A 23342-nucleotide genomic window follows, 5' to 3' on the forward strand; every position below is an offset into this window, starting at 1 on the left:
GAAGGTTGACCTCACACAGAAATTCTCAATTTTGCATGACCCTTGAACAAAACTTGACATTAAATTTTAACAATCTGAATTGATGTAAATTAAATTTTCCAAGAAAAAAAAGCTAATCACAAAAGAAAAAGGTCCTCTTTCGATTTATACATATAAAAATACAATAATTTGGTGACATGCGAAATATTTAAATAAACCTAACCTAACTGACACTTATCTTGTAAGAGACTACGTCTGGTACGAATACAGTATCTATTATTGGTCCGTAGAGGGTATCCTAATCAACAATTTGAGGCAACAAGACACTTTGCTCTCAAAGCGGACCGGTCAAGTGCCTATTGGGACACAAGGACGTACAAAATGCTGATTTTATACAGTTGCCTTTTTATCGGATTCCACCACTTTACTTTCAATAGCGGTGTTTGTTACACTACTCGTTCGGCCTGAAAGAGAGTATAAAAACAAGTTACATATTGACTATAAAAATAGTACATTACAATACGAGGACGAAAAATTTTTTTCTGACAAGTGTGAGTTTGCAGGCCGAGCCGCAGGCGAGGACTGCAATCACACGAGTCAGAAAAACATTTTTCGTCCGCGTGTTGTATAAAATTTTATATTACGGGGTCGGAAATTGGGGTTTTGCGCACGCGAAGCGTGCGTAAAACGTCAATTTACGCACGCCGTGATATAAAGGTTATTTTTAGTAACGATGAAAGCATAATAGTGTCTACTTGTTCTTGTAGGAGAAAATTGTTTATTTTTAACAGAAATAGTTAGTAAAACCCACTAAATTTATTATTTAATTAAAGTTTGAATTTGTATTGTATTCAAATAGCGTAATAGTGTCTAAGTCTTACTTCCACCGTCAAAAATGTTTTTTATCTAGTGAAGGATGCCAAAGATGGTAGACATGAATTCGCCGTGTTTGGACTAGTCACATTAATCTTGATGAGTAATTCGTGATAAATCGATTATCGGGATTTGATAATAGAACTAAAAACAAACGCCCTGATAAACGTAAATCTATCTGTTTATACTGGCACTAGTCTAGATAATACAAGATCAGGGTTAATTGGCAGAGCAGGAAGGATTGGTAGATGTGAGCATGATACAGTAGGTAGAAAATATTCTGGGAAAAACTTTGCTTTCACTGTTTAAGATTACAGCAATGCACCCATTCAATACAAGACATCATCAAACATAAATCAATCAATACGAGAGCTAGTAAAAATAAATGATAATAATGATGTGAAACGTGAATCATGAAGCGTTATAACTTTCAAATAGAGCTTTATTTACTAGTTAGTGTTTCCGTGTGAAAAATAACGTTTATCGATCGAGCTCGCTAATAAAGTCGTAATGTATGCGACATGTGTTAAACACATCTTTCGTCAAGACAAATGCGGGTTCCTGCAAGCATGACTATTCGATTGGAAGCATTTCTATTTCGGCGTGATGCCGCTGCGACGCGACGCGAGACGGGGCGGCACGCGGCGCCAGCGTTTACGTCGAGTTAGGCTCTTAGTCAACGCGCATGGTTCCCGAACCGAACACGTACAAATACCAAACGCACACGCAGTTATGGTGACAAACGCGTTTGCGCACTAAAATCTCGTTGTGAAACAGTGAAGTGCTATCGATTGATGAAGTTCACGTTCGATTACATTTCTTCCGCAGTGAAGCGATAGTGTGATTCAAAACTAGTGATCAAACGACCAATCAATACAATAAAAAATGGTTGTCTAGGTTTGTGTTTCGTTTTAACCACAACATTTTTAATAGACAGTTCAATATCGACTTCATTTACCTGCTCCGCGCCAGATAATTTGAACATTCCATTTTGAAGGTCACGTCGTGACGATGCGAGCAATGTCAACTCTTTATAAATGATGATCGTTATATTTCATTCTTGTTTTAACAGTTTAAAATACGATATGAATTAAGTTACTAAGTATCTGTTAAAACTACTTTTGAACGTTATAAAAAACTTTTAATTGTCATCCGTAAATTTAGTGTCACGGTAAAACCTTGAGGTAAATAACCTCAACTTTTATAAAACTGGTTCTTAAAGTACTGGTTATAATTCTAACATTGACCATTCTATTGCGAAAACAACATATCAATAATTTGTATTGATTCATTTGAAACCAACAATATAACGAATATAGATATTTGTCACATTGTCTCATCCATTAAGAGAGATATAAAGCTAGTATCGCCGTATAATAGGTGCATTCACGAGTATTCGGTATGCCGCTAATGTGTGCGCAAGATACCACAATGTTTGCTCTCCGATAATGGTGACGAGAGAAGTGCGCGCGCAATACAACGACTCACTTGGAATTATAAAACCGGCCACGTGCTTTCTGTGACTTATGCGGGGACAGGTCGACAATAGTGAGACGGGGCAGTGATGACGTCAGTTGATTGGTGTTTTGCGTCACGATAAGGAAGCTAATTGTGAATAATTCACGTGGTTCGTGTATACCGCGGAGCCCATCGGTTTATCGGTGCGCCGATATGTTGTTGCATGGTGGCGACGCAGCAAGAGGGCCTGTACAACGGAGGCGTTCAGGTCTCTTAGGAGTTCCATGCTGGCCTGGGGCACGAGCCGGATGGCTGCGGGCAGCCGCGTGCAGGTTACGAGCCACTCCAGCGACGAAGGCAGCGATAATGATGCCCAAGGCGCGCTGCTCGCGGGCGCCGCCGCCGTGGCTCGAAGACGACACGCCGTAAAATTTAAGAGAAAATCTAAGATAGTCTTCAGAGTACCAAGGTCTGTGTTATGGTTTTTATGTCCTCTTATAAAGCAACGAGAGTGAAATATACTTTTTATGAAGTAACGTAAGGATGAGGAGTCAGAAGTCCTATCTAAATGCTATTGTAAATTTATGCGCTGTTGATTCTGAAGGCTAAGCTGAAACTACTCTTATCAGTAAGTCTGCATTCAAACCAGACCAAAGCCGCAATAGTGCAACTCTATAAAGTCCTGCTAAGTACGTAACATGGACCTCGTAGTGTCCTAATAACTATATTCTATTAATGTATAATAAGGTATTTTTCGTTTGTGTGCAAGAATTAACGATTAACATTTACATATTTATTAGTAGGTATAATTAGTGTGCAAAAATCGACATTAGAGAATGAAGTTTATACAGAGAAAGTACTTAAAATACGAGTATACAGCGTTTTTATAAAGTTCTAGGGAGTTATTAAACGTAATCGAAGGTTTTCACCTACCTACGCTGAAATCGATACTTACTTGAACAAAGCATTATTTTCAGGTAAGTACGCATTTACGTGCTCGTAAATTCATGGCTGTCCTTTTAGTTGTATCAATAGAACATCTTAAAAGAAACTTCGAGTAAGACGAATTTAAAACGAATTCTGCGCCGGCTCAATTTAGATTTAATGATGTAAGTAGTCGGGTGCACGACAAAGTCAAGCGAACCTTATTGTTAGACAATTTGGGTCAATCAATGAATGGTCGACACATCGCCATCGCGACGTACATATCTATATGATACTTAACTCGTGTCCTGATTTACTTTTTTGTAATAATTTCGAATTATTTTTTTAAATTTTTAAACAGTTAGTTTATAAGTGCAGCTTACATTTAAATGTAGTAAAGTTTTGGAAGGGTGATAGAACCAGTATGGATCGACCAAGAAGGTAGCTAGACCTATTCCTAGCATGAAGCAGATCTGACGTGGTTGTGATATCACGGTGTGATGTTCGGTAGGAGAGTATGTATGCCGGTTGATTTACATATGAAGTGATCTTGGTCCTCACGAGTAGAAAGCATCTGTGATTAACTTTACATAGAATTATATATAGAGATGGTTACTGATCTCCATGAGAGCAGTTACCACTTACCGCCTGGTGGACTATATGGTCGTTGTAGCAAACATTGAAGTAGCCTTTAATGTTATAAAAATATGTTGTAATACAGATGTAAATGCGAAGGAAAATATTCTCAGAGAGCTCCCATATTTATTAACATTTTATTATATAACGGGTAATCACGACACGCACTTTTTCAATTTATTTATTGCCAATATTGCGACCCAATTACATGGATTATGATCACGGAAAAACCTTATTATCTATTTATTTCTTCACTTATTCTTCTAATGGGAATTGAAGTTTATAATTCTACTTAACTATAACAGCCTAATGCATTCGGAAAAGCGACTTGTGCCCAGAAATGACGCAGTAATAAGTTGATGATGGTAATTTTTAGTATAAAAAGCTTTGTCCACATCTTTGACTGAATTTGTGATAAAACAAAGCTAACAAGTCGTAAAATTGCTTAGCTTTCTGAACTTTCCCTCGTAATTTCTATATAACCAAAGAGTAAAAAGGCCATTAAAAGGTAATTGTTTTCTGCGATACTGGAACATTCGAAAACTCTATTCGTTTTCGGTTACCATTTCTTTATTTGTTCAGATTATTTAAAGTGTCCTAAAATAATGTATTATATTCGACATTGTATGAGTATGACGTGATTTGACGTGGACTTAATTATTGCGTTTATTTCTGCCGATATGATTATTTTTTTTTATAAATGACTTAAGTATAATATTATAGTGTCTCATTTGTTACAATTGAATAAATGTTAACAATGTTTAATAACTGAATATTGTTTTTTTTATTATTGAAACTACGTTTTAAATGCTTTAAACAAAAGCAATATGTAAAATTTAAAAGATTAACAGCCTTACAAATAAACGTGTCATAAAATGTTATGTTAAGCATAAATGGAGAATAAGCGAAATTCCTACAAATAAACTTGTAATAGCTTATACATAGTATATCGTCTATATAACCGTCCATACAAGAGTTATACAATCCCTCACCCTTGTTTAAGTTCCGTATAACATAAAATCTTTGACATTCTATAATATAACATCGCTCCATTTTTTTATAAAAATTGTTTGTTTAATTAAATTGAAAGCATTATGATGGGAGTAAGAGCTGTAGAAGAAGTAGAGGAAGTTAATTATGTAATAAACAATTTACATATTGTAAGAAGGACAAAAACTTATAAAAAAAGAGAAAATCCTTTTGAATTTCCTTTTGAAATTTGAAATTTGTATACCCAAAAGGGTCAAATATAGCGACCTTATATAACCATGTGAACACCTGTAAGACCTATATTTACAAATAAAAATCGATTTTCCAAGGAAGGTGTCATGTTTTTGGACCACTTATTTGGTGATTCTCTAGGAGTGGATAGGCGTGGAGGTGGCTTATCTTCCATTTTACTAATATTGATAGCTTTGAGGTACTGGGGCCGCAATCAAGTAAGTTGTATTTCCTAAACATACTTAATAGTATAAATTTTATCAATTTCATTTATTGTTAAATTTTTTAGATACAAGATGATGCTGCTGATATTCATGGTCTCACTCAGCAGTCTGTGACAGCAGTGTGTCGTAATTTACAATAAACTTTTCAATATTTATGAAAATATACGATGTGAATAATTTGAATATTTGAACTTGAGAAAATAATAAATATGTTCAAATGACATTAAAAACGTCAACTGTAATCTTTGGTGATACAATTGACATAATATCCATAAACAATTGTCTACTTTTTTTGTGAAATGCGACGTTGCCGTTTCGTGCAGTTATACGTAAATTGGGTATAGTTATGACGATGTTATGCCGAGTTTATTTGTTAGAAAATTAAATTTTCTTATGCATAATTTATGCTAAATATAACTATTCATAGCATAACCATGGTATAAGTATATTTTTATTTGTAAGGCCGTTAGTCTACAGAGATATCTGTACCCAATTAATTAAAAAAACTGAAATAATTTGGATTGTTATAAAACTGTATTAATAAAAACACCTGTATCTTAGCACGAAACATAAAATACTAGTGATGCCACAGCAGTGCCAAACACGAATAACCAAATACGGTAAGTACAGTGGAGCGATTTGCGCGGACTGTTATATTGAATGTGACTGAGGCATCCGGTAGTGGCCTATTAAAATGCTCGACACGTACCGTCTGCAGGCACCCGACAGGCCACCACATAACAAGGTGAAGGATACACTCCCGTCGAGACGAAGTATTATAAAATCACTCGACATTATGTCACTTATATGTATATTGCACTCGCTAATAAAATATGAATTTCAGAAAATGTCAAAGAGCTGATTAAAATGACGAAATTATCGTATTAAAAATTAATTATCAAGTTGTCGTCAATTATCAACCATGGTACCACTGCAGGGCACGGACCTTCCCTCAGAAAGATAAGTTTTTAATCCATAGTCCACGAGGCTGGTCCAAAACCAATTGATAAACTATTGCCAATTTATGATTAGGTACTTTTTCACTTACGCAAGGGCTTTAAAGATGTGAAAGTATCATCATCATAATATAAATATTGCGAGAATTTATATTTCAATGATCTTTATTAATTACGTTATTACCTTATACTCGATATAATACAATATATTGTATTCCAGGTAAGGATTTGTTTCACTTACTTTTCACGTCATATTCACGAATATATTCACAGTAGTTGTGATGTTAACAAACATTTAAGATTAAGGCGGTTGACCAAAAGCGTGTAACGTAATACGACAGCTGGGAAACGAGAATTCGGTCCATAAGTACGTCAAGCCAAGATTAATTATAATTATTACAGTACGTACACTTATAATGTTACAACTTCGAACATTACAGTAATGAATACGTTGAGTTGAGCAGTATAGTAAGCCTCGTACGTAACTTTACTATTACGCGATGCTGCAAAGCACAATAAGACAACCGCCGGCCCGCGGGCCGGCTCGCCTAAGCTTAGGACCAGGCCCGCGGAACAGTCCAAAATAATCAACCTCCGCTCTGGTTGGCCTATACTTACTTCACGCTCCTGTATTTAACATGAATAAAAATATTTTTTTCCGTTTTCCTGAGATTTTCAAAAAGTTTGCCATACCTGCCGTTAAGGTATTTAAAGACCATAATATGTTTCAAAAAAGAGCAAACTAACCATTTTGAAAACGAAACTGAAATTAAATTTAAACTGCCTAAAAGCTTTCTGACGTACAAAGGATAACCAATAGTTTTTCCATTAGCCTCAATTGTCGATTGTAGGTCTATTGTACCTATGTCAGTGTCAAATTGTATCAGACTTTTGCCATCTCCCAAATTGTAATCTATACGAATGGACAGCATTGTATTTGACACTTCTGGCTGGGTTTTTATAAAAATATTTTATTTTTGTTTCTGACCGTGCGATTCCCCGTAAACTTCCAGTTACGATTATTGTTATTTTTATTGGGTCACTTTTAAGTGAATTTGACGAAGCTTTTACATATACATAAGACATAAGGCTTCCTTGTTTCTTCAGAAATGTCAAGAGTTCATGCATAAAAATCGAAAAAATGTGAGCACCTACGCACATACTTAAACGAACAGTGAAACTCTTTATTTATAAATAAATTCAAACATTCCACTATTTGTTTATACAGCGATTTGACGTAAACACGTGTTAAATTGTTTGTTATTTACATACAAGTCGAATTAATCTTCGTGAAGTTTAAATTTGAACGGCTCGTAAGTTTAGGGCCGTCGTGACATCCAGGCTCCCCTTATTGTATTTGATCAAATGAAAGGAGTTAATATTAAGGTGCTCTGACCCAAAGATAAGAGCAATACTCCCTTTCAAGTTTGATTCCCAAACGGTTTCGGGTGTCTCAATGACACCTTAAGTATTTCCTCCAAATTAGTTTCGTGTCGTATATGTATGTCGTTTGAATACAAAATGTTCCAGATAATTATTTAGACAATTAACGTAGCGATGAACAAGCTCAATCCGACATTATATTTACCCGGGTATTTACATTCCTGCTTAAATATCCGGGCAGGTATTACATGTACATGGATTTATTCCCGTGGCATTAAAGGAAATGTAATAAACGTTTCAAATTCGTATTCGTAATTAATATACTCAAAGTAAAATATGATGTAAACCGAAGCACAAATTGCATTTTGATATTTCGTGTATAAGGACTTATATATAGGAGGATATTTGAGAAAGTATCTGTATCGTATTCTGAGAATGAATTTATAAATTGTTCCTAAAATACCATCACACGCGACTCAGACGCGTCACTCCTATCCTAAATTTAATATGATTTTTGTTTTTGTGATAACTTAGTATTTGTCTTTTTTTTTAATGTTCTTTTCAAGATATTGTTTGTACTCACAGGTAAATCATTGGTTTTATAATAATTCCATTGTCGAATTGTCATATTGTCTCATAAAAATATACAAAGTAAGATTAATGTTTACGCCACTACGGTATCAAGTAAGTGCCTATAAACGTACCAAATACTGTCAGAAATTCCTCAACGAATGTTTTGGTGAGAGGTTTTGAGGCCTAAAGCTCGTAAAGTGGCTTTACGGCCGAACAAATTCATATTCCTGTTTGTCTTACGTGATATATGTTCGTGTCTGTGTAATTGCTTATATGATATTGGATTGAAAGTCAATTCGTTACTTAGTCCTCACTCCTTACTTAAAGTACTGAGTGAGGATTATTTAAAAAATCCGACTGTTTGAAGTATAGCCCACTTGTACTTAGAATTCCTAAAAGAATATTTAATGTATTTTGGTTTTATTATTGTTTGTTTTGCAAAATTTAAATATTCAATAAATCCTTAGAAAAAACCAACCGGTTTAATTATTTTATACTAAAGATTAAATATTTGCATCATACATCACCATACATTTGCATAAAAAAACAGTGATAGCCGAATGGTTTAGTAACTCGGCCAAACGAGGGGTACGAGGTTCAAATCCTAGGCACCCCTGATTTTTCAAAGTTATGTGCTTCTTAGAAATTGATTATCACTTGCTTAAAACGATGAAGGAAAGAATCGTGAGGAAACCTGCATAACTGAGAGATTTATATAAAAATAAAATCTCAAAGGTATGTCAAGTCTTGGCCAGTGCGGTGGACTATGACCTAATCCTTCTCATTCTGAGAGGAGACCCCTGCCCAACAGTGGGACAATAATGGACATTTACATACTCGAATGTCTTAGCGAAATATCTATAAATACACATCTTTATATCAGTTCTAACTTCTAACATCGTGCTCGCGCCAGAGAACGAGACGCCGGGTTAAGTTGTGTGTTATCACTGTAAAATCAGCTCTCAAAGAGTTAAGTAGAAGGGTTGAGCCTCGGGTGGTGCTGGCTTTGTGTTAATATTTTAAAGTCAAACGTTACGTAACGACCAAGCGTAAATAAATTGTATTGTTTGAGTTTTAATGTTGAGCCGCGGTAAGGGATTAAGATAATTTTCATGGACGTCAAGTTTGCTAACGTCACGCTTAAGATACGGGACGTCTCGTGTCTCAATGTCACGGCGCTTTATCCAATTTTAATACTCTCGTGTCTAAGGGACTTACGAGTGGAGACTCAAGACACTTCCTCCAAAACACTTATCAATATCGCCTTAATTTCATTTACAAAGATCATAGAAAGTCTCATTTTGCGATTCCCGCATTGTGTCATTGAGAGAGTCTAACGAGACGTGATGACTCGTACACGAAACTAAGACCCTTCGGTTAGGCGACAACGACGCCAATTTCGAAGAAACAAAGTGCTACAATCAATTATGATGGTAGAAACATATTTCTACAAACAGTTTCAAGTATTTCGAAATTCATTTGTTCGTGTCACGCGAAATAATCAATTTTACTAAAACTAGCAAAAGTGTTCGCATATAATAAAATACTTGATTGATTTTTCACAACACGATGCTAAATCAATAAGAATTTTGACATAACATATAATTCTATTTACATAAATTTGTTTTTTAAAATTTTGAAACAATTTTTAGTTCTGCTTTTCATGAAATTATGAAACTCAACTTAATTTCCTCAAAACGTACTTGACGATATTTTCCGTTTAACGTATACATAGTTGTTTTAAATGTAGTTTCACGAAAAAATACTGAAATTTTTATTCTCAGAAAAAGCTAGCGTAAAAATAGCTTCAGCGGCGAGTCTGCGATAGAGCTACAATTAAGTTCACAAATCAAGTGTGATAGAGCTATCTTGTCGGCAATATTACTTACTAATGGACGCAGAGCGGTTTATGACAGATACTTGGGTTTCTTCGTAAGTGATTAACTGTCGTTGTAGATAAAGCAGAGCTCTTTATTTAAGTTACCAACCCAGATACAGAGCTTAGTTACCACATTTTTATGTAGTAAATACATATTTATAACTAAAATTATGAGTAATAATACAAACATTTTGTTCATAAATTTAGTTCTAAAATCGTTCGTTCACTTTCCATTGTGTGTACGCTAAAAGTGAAATATAAAAGCTCTAAAGCTCTACAGCTTCCCAAAGGCAATACTATTTCTTTACATAATATAGGCGGATGCCTTCGTGAATGTAAATCTAGAAAAATTTTAAGCGCTATAAAAGCATTTTTCAAAGTTAATACCTAAAGTGTACAGGGTGTCAGAATTTATATGGAAGTTTAAATTTAAATTTTCATAAAGGTGGAGGCATAAATATTCATACTTAGATTCAGTCTATCATGAGTCGTAACTTATTCGTCGTCGTCAACTAATTATCTTTCCTGCTGGCCCAGAGTCCAAGTGACGTAGACTAAACACACCTTTTATCTGAATCTTAGAGACCTCGCGATGCTTCTTCACCTTTTGAGTAATTTCGAAGGTGGTAGAACCCTTTGTGGATCCACTCCGGTAGCACCACCGCCACACCTATTTCTACCGCATAACAGCAGTGTTAGGCGCTGCTATGTTCCGGTTTGAAGGGTGTGGTATGGGAAACTGACTTTTCCGAGGCGTTCCAGTTTAGTCCTCAGGGGTAGCGGCGCATCTGTGGCCGACCTCAGGTAGGAATATCTAATCCTATCTGGGGTTGATTACAAATGTCCATGGGTGGCAGTAGCCACTTACCATCAGGTGGACTGCATGCTCGTCTGCTACTCTTATATTATTAAAAAAAAAAAATGAGATGTCCATGCATGGAATCCAAACTTTCCGATGGAGAGGCCGATTTTAAATCTTTTAGTTATCACAGCATTTTCACTAAGTATTTTTATACTCAAATACGTTGCTACTACTGGGAACTAAGTTAGAATGCCTCAGAAAGGAATGTCTCCCTTACCTTTAAGCCCAAACGCAGCGATTAACACTGCTGTTTCTAGGTAGAAATAGACCTCCGCACCATAGAGACTATACCATCTTCAAAATTAATAATCTATAGTTACGAGTATTACATGCGTATAATAAGCGACATTTACTTAAAATTCTCCTATACAATTTGGAAGGTACATAAATATTTACCTGTCTCAACCTGGATCACATTGACAGCTACGTTTACAATTACGTTTCAGGGATATTTTTTGGTTTGATAAGGGTAAAATATATTATGCACGATTTTTCATCTATTTATGTTATATTTTATTATTATCGTCGACTTATTACTGCCCCACTTCTGAACAAGAGTTTTCTTACAGTATGAAAAAGGCTTAAAATACCAGCTATCACTTTTATAATATTGGTGTAGTACTTAAGGGGTACAAGACCTCGAGGCAGATCACCTATGCGATGGACTGACCAGATCAAGACCATGGTGAACGCCCCACTACATGAGTGCACCAGGAAGGCCGCGACAAGAAACGAGTGGCGGCGTCTTGTTAAGCGTGCCACGAAGACCAAGTAATGACCACGACCACTCTGACAAGAGTGTAACGCTTAAGAAGAAGTACTTAAACATTTTTGGAAACTTTCCAGTTTAGTCCTCGAGTGCAGCAAATCTGAATTTTGATTGAAAAACTTTTCGGCTCGCTGCAATGTTGCCAATTGAATAGTATTGTAAAACAACTCTACTTTTCTAAAGCATTTTATCTTAGGGCTCATTAGTAGCAACACTTCCATGGTTGACTTAAGGTAGGAATCCATTCCATTTAAAATTGTCTACAGATGTCCTTTAGAAGTAGTAAACTTAACATGACGTGGCTCGCTAGCTCGTTTGATACTTTGTTATAGAAAGCTACAATCAAAGGCATTAACAGAATGTTATATGGCATCTTTTATTGGATAAACAACTTATTGATTTGTAAGCCGCGCCCCACTTGATAGATCTTAATTCGTTCGACCTGATTTCATGGTGTGTGAGGACTTTATGGTCTATAACTTTTTATTAAGTTTTCTCTGAATGTGACGACAGCCAGTAACAATAACGCTTTTTAGGGATCCTTTTAAGCTGTAACCGTTTTAATGGTTCAATTTATTTGGTCGTAATTTCGTGTCACAGGCGTTTTGTAATAAACCAGATTAATCCACCTTGCCATTAAAGATTTTCTAAACCTTACGACGCAAGCTGCTTATAACAATGTTAAACTACTCATAAATAAATATTAAATGTGATAATATTGTGGTAGAGAGTCTTAAAGTAGAAATAGTGGTACTATTTTTACTAGATACATTCAATGGAAAGTTTATGTTAGGAATATTTCGGTAAAAAGCCGTATGTTATTTTATTAGAAATAAAATGATATACTCATATTATTTAAAGTTACATCAACGGTAGTTAAATAAACCCAACACGTCAGTCTGTTACGTTGTTATCGTAGAATTGTAACGCGGGCACACTGTAAATATTGTACTGAAATAAGTATCGAATAAAACAGAAACAATTTGATAATTATAGTACCTAAGCTATGGACTTAAGCTATGGATGTATGTCAAATCCACATAGGCTTGCTTTTCATTCATTGAAATTTCATTCTAGCTCAGCTACCTCGCACATCTGTGATGAAAAGCACTTTTAAGCTCTTTATAAGATTAACTGTAGGGCTCAATACTTACTACATCGATCTTCTATGGGTTCTGAGTTCTAAGGTAGACCCTTAGAATTTAAGTCTGTTTTAGTTTAACTGTTAGTCCTTATATTATTCTATCTTTATAGTATTCAGCACCATCTGCACAGAAAATCCAACTGTTTGCCTTTGAGTGTCGAAATTGTTTATTTATTTACATTATCCAACCAAATTACGGAGTGAAAGCCAATCAAAATTAGAATCTTGTTAACATTAAGCTAAACACAATAATGTTTGCTTTGTGTGCTGCATCGTTCATTTCGTTAATTCTCAATTAAAATTAGCCGAAATACACTATTATTTTACGCTGCAGTGTAGTTACACACAGATTATAGTTTATTACAGAAAATCCCAATAGGTATCCATCGTGCCCCATAGATGCCTGCAATATATACTTGCATTACAAGGGTCAAACAACACATCTTATTAAAAAAAAAAAAGATTATTTAAAGACTGAAAATATTAGAACATTTATCGCGCTTTTTAATTGTATTACGCAAGCTTGGAACTCATAGAGAGTTTTTCGGGCCCACCACGCATCGGCTGGAACCGTGACCGCTACTGTTAATGCTTCCGTTAACAGTAGCGGACTAACGTCGTCGGAAGCACGGGTCGGAGCGGGTTAAATAAAAAAAATATAAGATACTACTAGTGCCCGCGTCTTCGCCCGCATTTTAAAGAAATAATATGACATACATAAAACGGAAAATTTGTACCTGCATTGGAATGACAGTGGTGCCATCAGTCGAAAATTGGTCTTAGCAACTCCGAAGCCCTCGTGGGCTCTTGGACAACAACTTTGCTAAAGATCATCACTTTATCAAATGCATAGTTTCCGATTCTATAACTACTTACGAATTAAAAGTTAATTAAAAAAAACCTTTTCCCACGGACTAAATTGTGAATCTAAACCATTCTCAAATCCCCTTGAACACACACAACAAATTTCATTAAAATCAGTCCAGTCGTTTAGGAGGAGTTCAGTGACACACGCACATAAGAAATATATATAAAAAAAAATTTAAATTTTTGATAGTGTGATTTATTTCAACCGCATGTGGGATAGTGTGTGGCTTCCAGTATACCTGTAGACAATAGTCCCGAAGAATCCCGTCGGTCGCAGCTGACCGCAGCCGCTTTAAACGTCCCAAATCGTAAACAATAGACAAATCGGAAGCCAATAGTAATAGCAACTACGGGAATTACGGAATCGTACAAAACTGCAGTCTAGTAAGATCCTTACTAATATTATAAATCCGAAAGTTACTCTGTCTGTCTGTCACTTCTTCACGCCTAAACCACTGAACTGATTTTAATGAAATTTTGTACAAAGATAGTCTGAGACCCGAGAAAGGGCATAGGATAGTTTTTATCCCGGAAATCCCACGAAAACTAGGGATGGCGATCTAAGATCAATTAATCGGAGAATCGATCTTTTGAACCAAAAAAAATCGATTATTTTAATCGATATTAGTAAGGATTTAATCGTAAACTATGCATTTGAAGAACTGATGATCTATAGCAAAGTTGTTGTCCATGAGCCCACGAAGGTTTCAGAGTTGGTACGACTAATTTTCGCCAGATGGCGACACTGTCATTCCAATGAAGGTACGAATTTCCAGTTTTATGTATGTTAGTATGTCATATTATTTTCTTTTCAAGCAAAAACTAGTTTGAAATAAAACAACTATTAAGCGTCAGCACGCGGGCGCGTTCTCACCCTTATATTCCAACTTTCAACCAGAGGTTTATTACTATACAGCTCCAAGGATGAAGTTAAGAAGCAAAATAATTTAAGAACCCAGTTCTCGTGGGCGAAGACGAGCAAATGTATTAAGTTCTAAAATAAACTGAAAATAAAATCTTTTAACTCTGTAGTGACGACAGTGTTGACGACTTTACTTTTAACTTGAAAGTCGTAATTCCTATTCACACGTGTGACGGCACTAGCGGAGTCGAGTGCTGTATGTAAAAATTAATATTTCTTTTTATAATTTAGGAGTAGAAGACGAGCATGCAGTCCACCTGATGGTAAGTGGCTACTGCCGCCCATGAACATCAGTAATCAACCCCGGATAGGATTAGATATTCCTACCTGAGGTTGGCCACAGATGCGCCGCTACCCCTGAGGACTTAGCTGGAACGCCTCGGACAAGTATGTCTCCCTTACCACACCCTTCAAAGCGGAACACAGCAGCTAATACAGCTGTCATAGTTTTATTTATATGGACCACATTTTGCCGTCAAAATCAACAGTACGGGCAATAACCTATTGCTAACCTATTGCTGTGCCACTGCTGGGCACGGGTCTCCTCTTAGAATGAGAAGGATTAGGCCACAGTCCACCGCGGTGGTCAACTGCGAATTGGTAGACTTCATATACCTTTGAAAAAAATTTTATTGGTTTCTCAGGTGTGCAGGTTTTCTCACGATGTTTAAACAAGTGATAATCAATTTCTAATACGCACATAACTTTAAAAAATCAGAGGTGCGTGCTAGAGATTTGAACCTCGAACCCCTCGATCTCGGCCGAGTTTCTTAACCACTAGGTTGTCAATGCTTACCCATGCATTACATACCTAAATGTTAACCTTAAAATGAGTCTGTTTTAACGAGTGTGTACTTCTCCTTCCTACTAGCTGACACCAATCCTTCCCTCGTGTAATGAGCGAATTCATTTGGCAGTATACTCATCTCCACGTTGACGTAATATATTAAAGGGGTAGTGTCAGCAAGGTTAATATACGCTCTCGAGTGTAAACCTTGACTTTATAGCGAAGTTTATAAGCAGAATAAGTACATAGCTTAATAATATAAGCTTTGGCTTACCAAGGATTGAATGCTAATAATTTGCTTCAAAAGATTTCAAATATATGATTTTGTTAACGCGTATATACTTTTTAGTATCTGTTTTTATTATTTATTTGAATACGATTTATATTTATTTAAGTGTCATAATTTTCAAATGTTTATAAACCCATAATTAAGATACATTAGAATAGTACTTATATTTGAAACATTAACTGTTTGAAATATTAAGTCACAAAAATCGTAAATAACACCGGCTTTTGACTATTTCTCTCAATAAACAAAACGCAGATGATAAAATGTTACGTCGACCAGAATGTTGCGTTGATTTTGAAGCCGCGCCATGATTGGCTTTATTGGCTTGCACCGCACATATTGGCGGTCGAAGGTTAAATATTCTCTAGTGCTTGCTAATAAATTGCCGCTGCTCTGATGTATAAAATAAATTTACTCTGAACTTTTATAAGTAATAAATTTACCGCAATCAGTCCAGTCCATCAATTTATTAACTTTCGACATGGAATTATACTTTTTTTAAGCTGGTGAACCCTTTGTGGATAGACTCTGGAAGCACTACCGCTATGCCTACTTTAATAAAAGTGGTAAGCGCTGTTGTGTTGTCGTTTAAAGGATATGATATAGGAGAATTATTTACATTAGACGTTTCAACTTCGTCTTCAGAGGTAGCAACGCCGAAAGGTAAGGCTCTGACTCTACCTGAGTACAGATGGCCAGATGTACAGAGTACAGATGTGCGGTAATGGTCAAATACCACCTGATTAGACTGCATTCACGTTTGCTAAGCGCTCGTTTGCTTTTATGAAATAAACTTCAAAATACGACAAATCTTTGTAGCACATATACAAGTATGATTATTTAATTATTATTATTTATATTTAATTATTTAAGTTTTAATATTTCTTTTTTTGTTTAAATTATATTTTTTGTGTATATTGTATATAGATTTTAAGTTTGTAAATAGATAGATATATTATATATAATTATGTTACTTAATTAAAATATAATATTTAACTTTAAAACTTTATTTAACTAACATAGTATGATTTATACACTAGAGTGAACTAGTGCCTCACTTTGGATTAAAGCGTAATCCTACATGAAGCCTAAAGGCTTTATATGCCAAATGGCTTATACGATTCCTATTTCCAATAGGAAACCGCTTGGGAATTGCATCTTATTCATAGAACTTAGGCACGAGGATCATAGATGCATTCATGTCGATTTAGCTCTACACGATAGATTATTTTAAGACACGTTATTTATAATCTATGCACAATATCAAAATATTTTTATTTGTATACCTGTAAGAACTTCGGAATGTAATATTATCACAAAGATTTTTACAAGTAAAGTGAATTGGTTTTAACGCGAAAGTATAAGTAAGGTATTTTAAAAGTATATTTATATCTCATGTATCCAAAGAAAATAAATTTATTTAACTATTATTTATTAGTTATCAAAGCATGCAGTTATGGAGTATATTTATTTGTACCATAATAATGTAATCTAATATACATTTAGAGCATAGATTAGATAGACAATATAATTATCAAATCTCGATCTTTTGAAGGCAAAAGTAAATATTGATTATTAATAAAGGACTTTAAAGCCTCTGATCTCTTATGAATGATTAGTCACGAAAAGACTGATTATCACTAGCCAGTATTCGTTCTCGATGACCTTAGTGACCTGGATTTTGGTTTATCCAATTCTACACAGTCTATTCAAACTTCCTGAACCCTTTTCAAATGGGTGGGAACACTTTGCATTATGTAAAATCACACATGTATGACTGCAACTCCAAGCTCTGACTCTGAATTAGTATTTTTGTAAAATTCTCGTACAAAAAACGCGCAGTTCACTCCGGAAAAGGCTATATAGCTACAAAATGAAATAACTACATAAATACAGTATTAGGTTCTAGCTTCATTTAGCAGTCCCGACAGCAGATTGACATACCCCTCGCACTCCCCACGTTTGTTATCAACACACAGCTAAATAAGTGTTATACCGTTGTAGGTACAATTACAACGTTATTGAAGGTAAGTTAAAAGATTATTATCATCAACATCAACCTATTACTGTCCCACTGCTGGACACAGGTCTCCTCTCGGAATGAAAAGAATTAGGCCATAGTCCACCGCATTGGCCAAGTACGTATTGGTAGACTTCACATACCTTTGTAAACATTTTTTTAAAGAATTCTCAGGTATGCAGGTTTCTTCACGATGGTTTCCTTCATCGCAAGTGATAATTAATTAATACGCACATAACGTTGAAAAATCGAAGGTGCGTGCCTACGATTTGAACCCCGGACCTCTCGATAAAGAGGCCGAAATTCTTAACCACTAGGCTATCACTGCCTTAAAGGCAAGAAATCTAGGTATTTCTTTAAATTAATTAAAAATTTCGGTAAATTTTCTTTTAAAACACCTTGAATTTAGAATTGACGTGTATAAATATGAACACAACGGATAAATGGTTATATTATAATAGTTAAATTATTAAACTAGTAAATCAAGTTCGTGCTTTTGGCACTCTTAAAGACGTAATTCATAGTTTTTATTTTTTTGGCAAGTTGCCCATAAATTCTTTACGACAGTACAACATGTTACCACCACAACTTAACATGTAATAAATTACAATGTAGCATTAAAGTATAAAAGCATTTCTTTCTACAAGCTTTTAGAAAATGCTGCGCGTATACCAACTTCTCTATGTTACTGAAGTATTTTGATTTTTCCTTTTTTATATAATAATACAAGTGGTGCCCGTGGCTTCGCCCGCATTTTAAAGAAATAATATGACATACATAAAACGGAAAATTTTTACCTGCATTGGAATGACAGTGGTGCCATCTGTCGAAAATTGGTCTTACCAACTCCCAAACCCTCGTGAGCTAAAGATCATCACTTGATCAAATGCATAGTTTCCGATTCTATAACTACTTACGAATTAAAAATTAATTAAAAAAACCTTTTCCCACGGACTAAATTGTGAATCTAAACCATTCTCAAGTCCCCTTGAACACACAACAAATTTCATCAAAATCAGTCCAGTCGTTTAGGAGGAGTACAGTGACATACACACGCACATAAGAAATATATATATAAAGATGGAAGTAGCCTACAAGTATGCAACCACCTGATGGTGTATGGTATACTGCCGCCCATGAACATCTGTAATCTTCCTCAAAAAATATTTAAGTCACAGTCTTAAAGTCCTATCAGAAAGTGACCACAGACGAGTTGCTACTCCTGAGCAACGACATGTTATCTATACTAATATTATATAGAGGAAAACTTTGTTTGTTTGTTTAATTGTAATGAATAGGCTCAAAAACTACTGGACCGATTTTAAAAATTCTTTCACCATTCGAAAGCTACATTATCCACGAGTAACATAGGCTATATTTTATATGAAATATATTTGATAAATTGATTTTGAGGCGGTACAAAGTTTGCCGGGTCAGCTAGTATATAGTTATTATATGATTGCTCCTGAGGACTAAGTTGATACGCCTCAGATAAGTATGTCTCCCTTAACGCACAAATCACACCGGAACATATAAGCGTTTAACACTGCTGTTATTAGGCAGAAATGAATATGGCAGTTGTACCTCTCGAGGCGAACTACAAAGGGTACTACCATCTTCAGTTAAGTAAGTAATTAAAATAGACAAATTATTTTCTTGTGGGTATAACACAAATAATTCCAACTCGCTCTTTGTAGCAACACATGCTCAATAGTTCTTCAAGAAGTGGAATGTGAAAAATTTGCAATGAATTTCCTTTCGAGTTATTTCCGGAACGCTGTGACATAGACTCTTAAAAATGTACAAATATCGCCTTTAACTCAAGAATGCTTTGCTTTTACAATATCCATAGGCAATATTATCTAGATCTGATAGGTACTTAAAATAATTTATATGATAAACGAGCTTTTGGCCGCGGCTTCGCTCGCGTTACAAAGTAATATTTTCATCCCCTATTTTATCCCCTTGGGGGGTAGAATTGATCAAAATCCTTTCTTAGCGGATGCCTACGTCATAACATCTACCTGCATGCCAAATTTCAGCCCGATCCGTTCAGTGGTTTGGGCTGTGCGTTGATAGATCACTATGTCAGTCAGTCACCTTTGAGTTATATTTAGATGACAAACAAAGTCCACTTAAAATCAGAGTTACTATTGCAGTATTGCAATTAAATACACTTTGATTAATTCGTAAAAGGAGAGTAGAAAAAACTGCATTTAATTTGATTTTCGCAAATTACTTTTACGATTCCTTTTTATAAAAACATTAGGTATAAGTGCCAATATCAATTAAAAAATCAAAAAACCCGACTGCCCCAAAAAGGCTGAAGTAGAATTTCCAAAAGCAGTGAAATAGGCATTTCATTATTTTTATCCAGAAAGCCAAATACAAAGTTTCATAGTAGGTGTCTGCTTCAAAAACAAAAGATCTTCAAACAATATTATCATATTTTATCCTCGTAGTGCTAATTTACGCTATAAAAAGAACCTATGTGTAAAATTCCAACACGCTTAAGTTCAGCGGTTTCCCTTTGCGTTGATCTCTGGCACAGCAACTCTCTCATTTAGTCAGACAGTCATCTCGATGTGTATATACGAGTATATATGTACTAGCTAACCCGGCAAACATTGTGTTACCATATAAATAAAAAAATGTTAAGAGTGAACAACCCCTATCACTTAGGGGTAAAAAAAATAAATAGTGGCCGATTCTCAGACCTCCTGAATATGAATATAAAATTTGGTGAAAATCGGTGAAACCGTTTCGGAGGAGTACGGTAACTTAAATGAGAATTTTATATAAAAGATACATGTATGTGTAATCTCCTCTTAATTTCCTTTATTTTGACGTCCTACTCGATAGGTTTGGTGAACTTTTTTTAAAACGTGTCACTATTTCGTGAAAAGATCCACCATTTCCGGTCTATAAAATATGTATATAACTTCAGTAATTCAAAGTTTCGGTCATTATTTTACCTCATTAGAGGTAGAATTTCATTATTTTTATCCAACAAGCCTGATACAAAATTTCATAGTGTTTGCTTCAAAATTGACGGTTGTTCAAATGTACTTTTAACCCTTATTTTACCCTCTACGGGGTTGATTTTTCGGATGGGGATAAATAAGTGCGTCCTTGTTCCTATCCAGAAAGCCAAATACAAAATTTTATAGTAGTTGCTTCAAAATTAAAGGATTTCAAAAAAACTGTTTTCCCCTATTTTACCCTCTTAAGGGTAGAATTTCCAAAAGGCCTTTCTTAGTACTTATTCACGCTATATAGAGGACCTATGTGCAAAATTTCAGAACTGTAAGGTCCTTAGTTTAGGGTGTACGTTGATTTCTGAAAAATGAAAAAGTCATTTAGTTAGTCAGTCAGTCAGTCACCTTGCTGTTTTATATATATACAAATATGTTTTTATAATCTCCGTTTAATTTCCTTTCATTTGATACCCTACTTGATAGGTTCGGTTAACTTTTTTTTTTACTTGTGTTACTATTTCGCGCCAAAAATTCGCCATTTTGTTTTTTTTTTTACTTAAACCTCTCTAAGGACACTCGGGTCATTGAGACAAATATAATGACACCTTAACTGTTGAAATTCATCCAGCCGTTTGTTAGATCGGATCAAATAAAGAAAGACAAACATACAAGATACGCGCGAAAAACATAACCCTTCCTTGGCAGTCGGGTAAAAAGGAAATCTATGAAAATGTTACAAAATAATATAATAATCCAGCTATAGAATAATTTTCATTCACGTCCAATAATAAATGTTTACAATTTCCCAATTTATTTAACTACGAAGTAACAGAATATCCATCTGTTTTGTATTTAAAGGAATCTCTGCCGAAAGACTGATTGGATCCTATTATTACCATACCGTTTGTACAGAGGTCGTGTCTTATTACATTTCTGTTATTATAATTGCTGGTTTCTATTACAACGTGTATTAATTAGATACTGAACGTAATGAAACTCTCTAATATCCGAATTGGCTAAACCTTGGTTGTATTTTTTGGTAAATTTATGCGTAATAAACATTTTGTATATAATGATATCCTTTTCACCCGTTGGTTTTTATTGAAAATGGAAACATGAATTTGCAACTTTTTTGAATTGCAACTTTTTTGCAATTGAAAATGGTAAAATATGAATTTGCAACTTTTTTATTAATAACAGTTAAATTATCGTTAATAAGACAACAAAAAAATAACTTGCCTTGTCTGTGCTATTTTTAATCAGGTTAACATATTTATTTAAAAGTTTTAGACAAAATATTTCAGAACATGTTCTACGGTTCATAAAACCAAAGGTAATATAACAAAAAATAACTTTATCCTCCAAAATAATATATCTTCCTCGTATGTGAATTGCATTTTTAAACGAACAAAGGCACTAATACTTTTCGATATTCAGCGCTTTTGTTGGAAGGTATCCAAGATAGCTTTCACCTATCATTTTAGGCATTTCGCGGCTATTTTTGTTTTTGCGACCGTTATTTTTAAGAGATCGCTATTTTTATAGTTTTATTGTGTCAGTTACTCATGTGCCCTTCATATTTAGACATTTTGTTTTTCTGTATGTACCGTGTTTGAAACAGTGTTGTTATTTTCCAAATCAAATCATGAAATCGGTTAAAGATTTCAATGAATTTTACGCGAGTTGTATAGGAATTTAAAGCTTCAACGATAGGTTACTTTTTGACAGGAGAGATGGCACTGTCGTCAGATTTATTTTTGTGATAGATCAACGTCTGCTTGAACACAGCATTCTATAATATGAACACAACGTTTCGTAATGTAATTTCGGATTCCTTTCAAAATATTTTTTTAAATTTTACTTTATGAGACTTTTCTGAGGCGTTCCAGCTTAGTCCTCAGGGGTAGCGGCGCATCTGTAGCCGACTTCAGGTAGGAATATCTAAACTTATCTGAAGTTGATTACAAATGTCCATGGGCGGCAGTAGCCACTTACCATCAGGTGGACTGCATGCTCGTCTGTTACTCCTATATTATAAAAACAAAAAACAATTTATTTGATTGTCGATAATGGTATCTTGACATATTTTCTCATACTTCTAGTAATAAGGAACGTTGGACGCATATAGAAATGCAATTCCTGACCACAAGCATTTTTATTATTATTCGATAACGCTACTACTATTACTATTATTACTAATATTATGACTACTATACTATATTTACTAAAAACGAATTTTATTTTCGTTGTTCATCCCAATATATTATTATTACAGCGAAATGTATAATGTGTTTTTTTAAGATTGTTACAAAATAGGTAGAACAATTTCAAGTTTATTTACCGAATTTTATGTGGGCAAGCCGTAAAAACCCCTAAATGTCTAATTAATCACACCGAATTAATCGCGGACCTCTGCCCTTTCATATTTTCTTGGAAAGAATTACTCTCAATGTCCTCGTAAATAAATTAGACGCTTTAATGTCTGGGTATATTTTTCACTTCATAAATTCTTAATTTCAGTTTTTACGCTTTTGGATCTTATCATTAAATTATAATTAGATTGAAATGTATTTTAAATTTACTGTTCTCTTCGTAATC

General features: G+C 34.7%; 1 protein-coding gene across 6 annotated transcripts in view; it reads left to right on the forward strand.

Annotated features, from left to right (window-relative positions):
* The window catches only part of rdgA (retinal degeneration A), a 219286-nt gene that overhangs the window by 99332 nt on the left and 96612 nt on the right, over nucleotides 1-23342 (forward strand). Inside the window, exons 1-2 of one of the 6 annotated variants that reach the window (XM_073085832.1) lie at nucleotides 1528-1749; nucleotides 2233-2779. The exons of 4 other annotated variants lie outside the window; for them this stretch is intronic. In XM_073085832.1, coding sequence (XP_072941933.1) covers nucleotides 2595-2779 — 185 coding nt within the window. In that variant the 5' untranslated portion in view covers nucleotides 1528-1749; nucleotides 2233-2594. Of the gene's footprint in view, nucleotides 1-1527; nucleotides 1750-2148; nucleotides 2780-23342 lie in introns of those variants that run through there. One more of the 6 variants, XM_073085830.1, reaches the window with a different exon arrangement.

The sequence above is a fragment of the Epargyreus clarus genome, unplaced genomic scaffold (genome assembly GCF_041222505.1).
Source record: "Epargyreus clarus isolate Ecla_fem2 unplaced genomic scaffold, WU_Ecla_fem_2.2 ptg000023l, whole genome shotgun sequence".
Taxonomy (NCBI): Eukaryota; Metazoa; Arthropoda; class Insecta; order Lepidoptera; family Hesperiidae; genus Epargyreus; species Epargyreus clarus.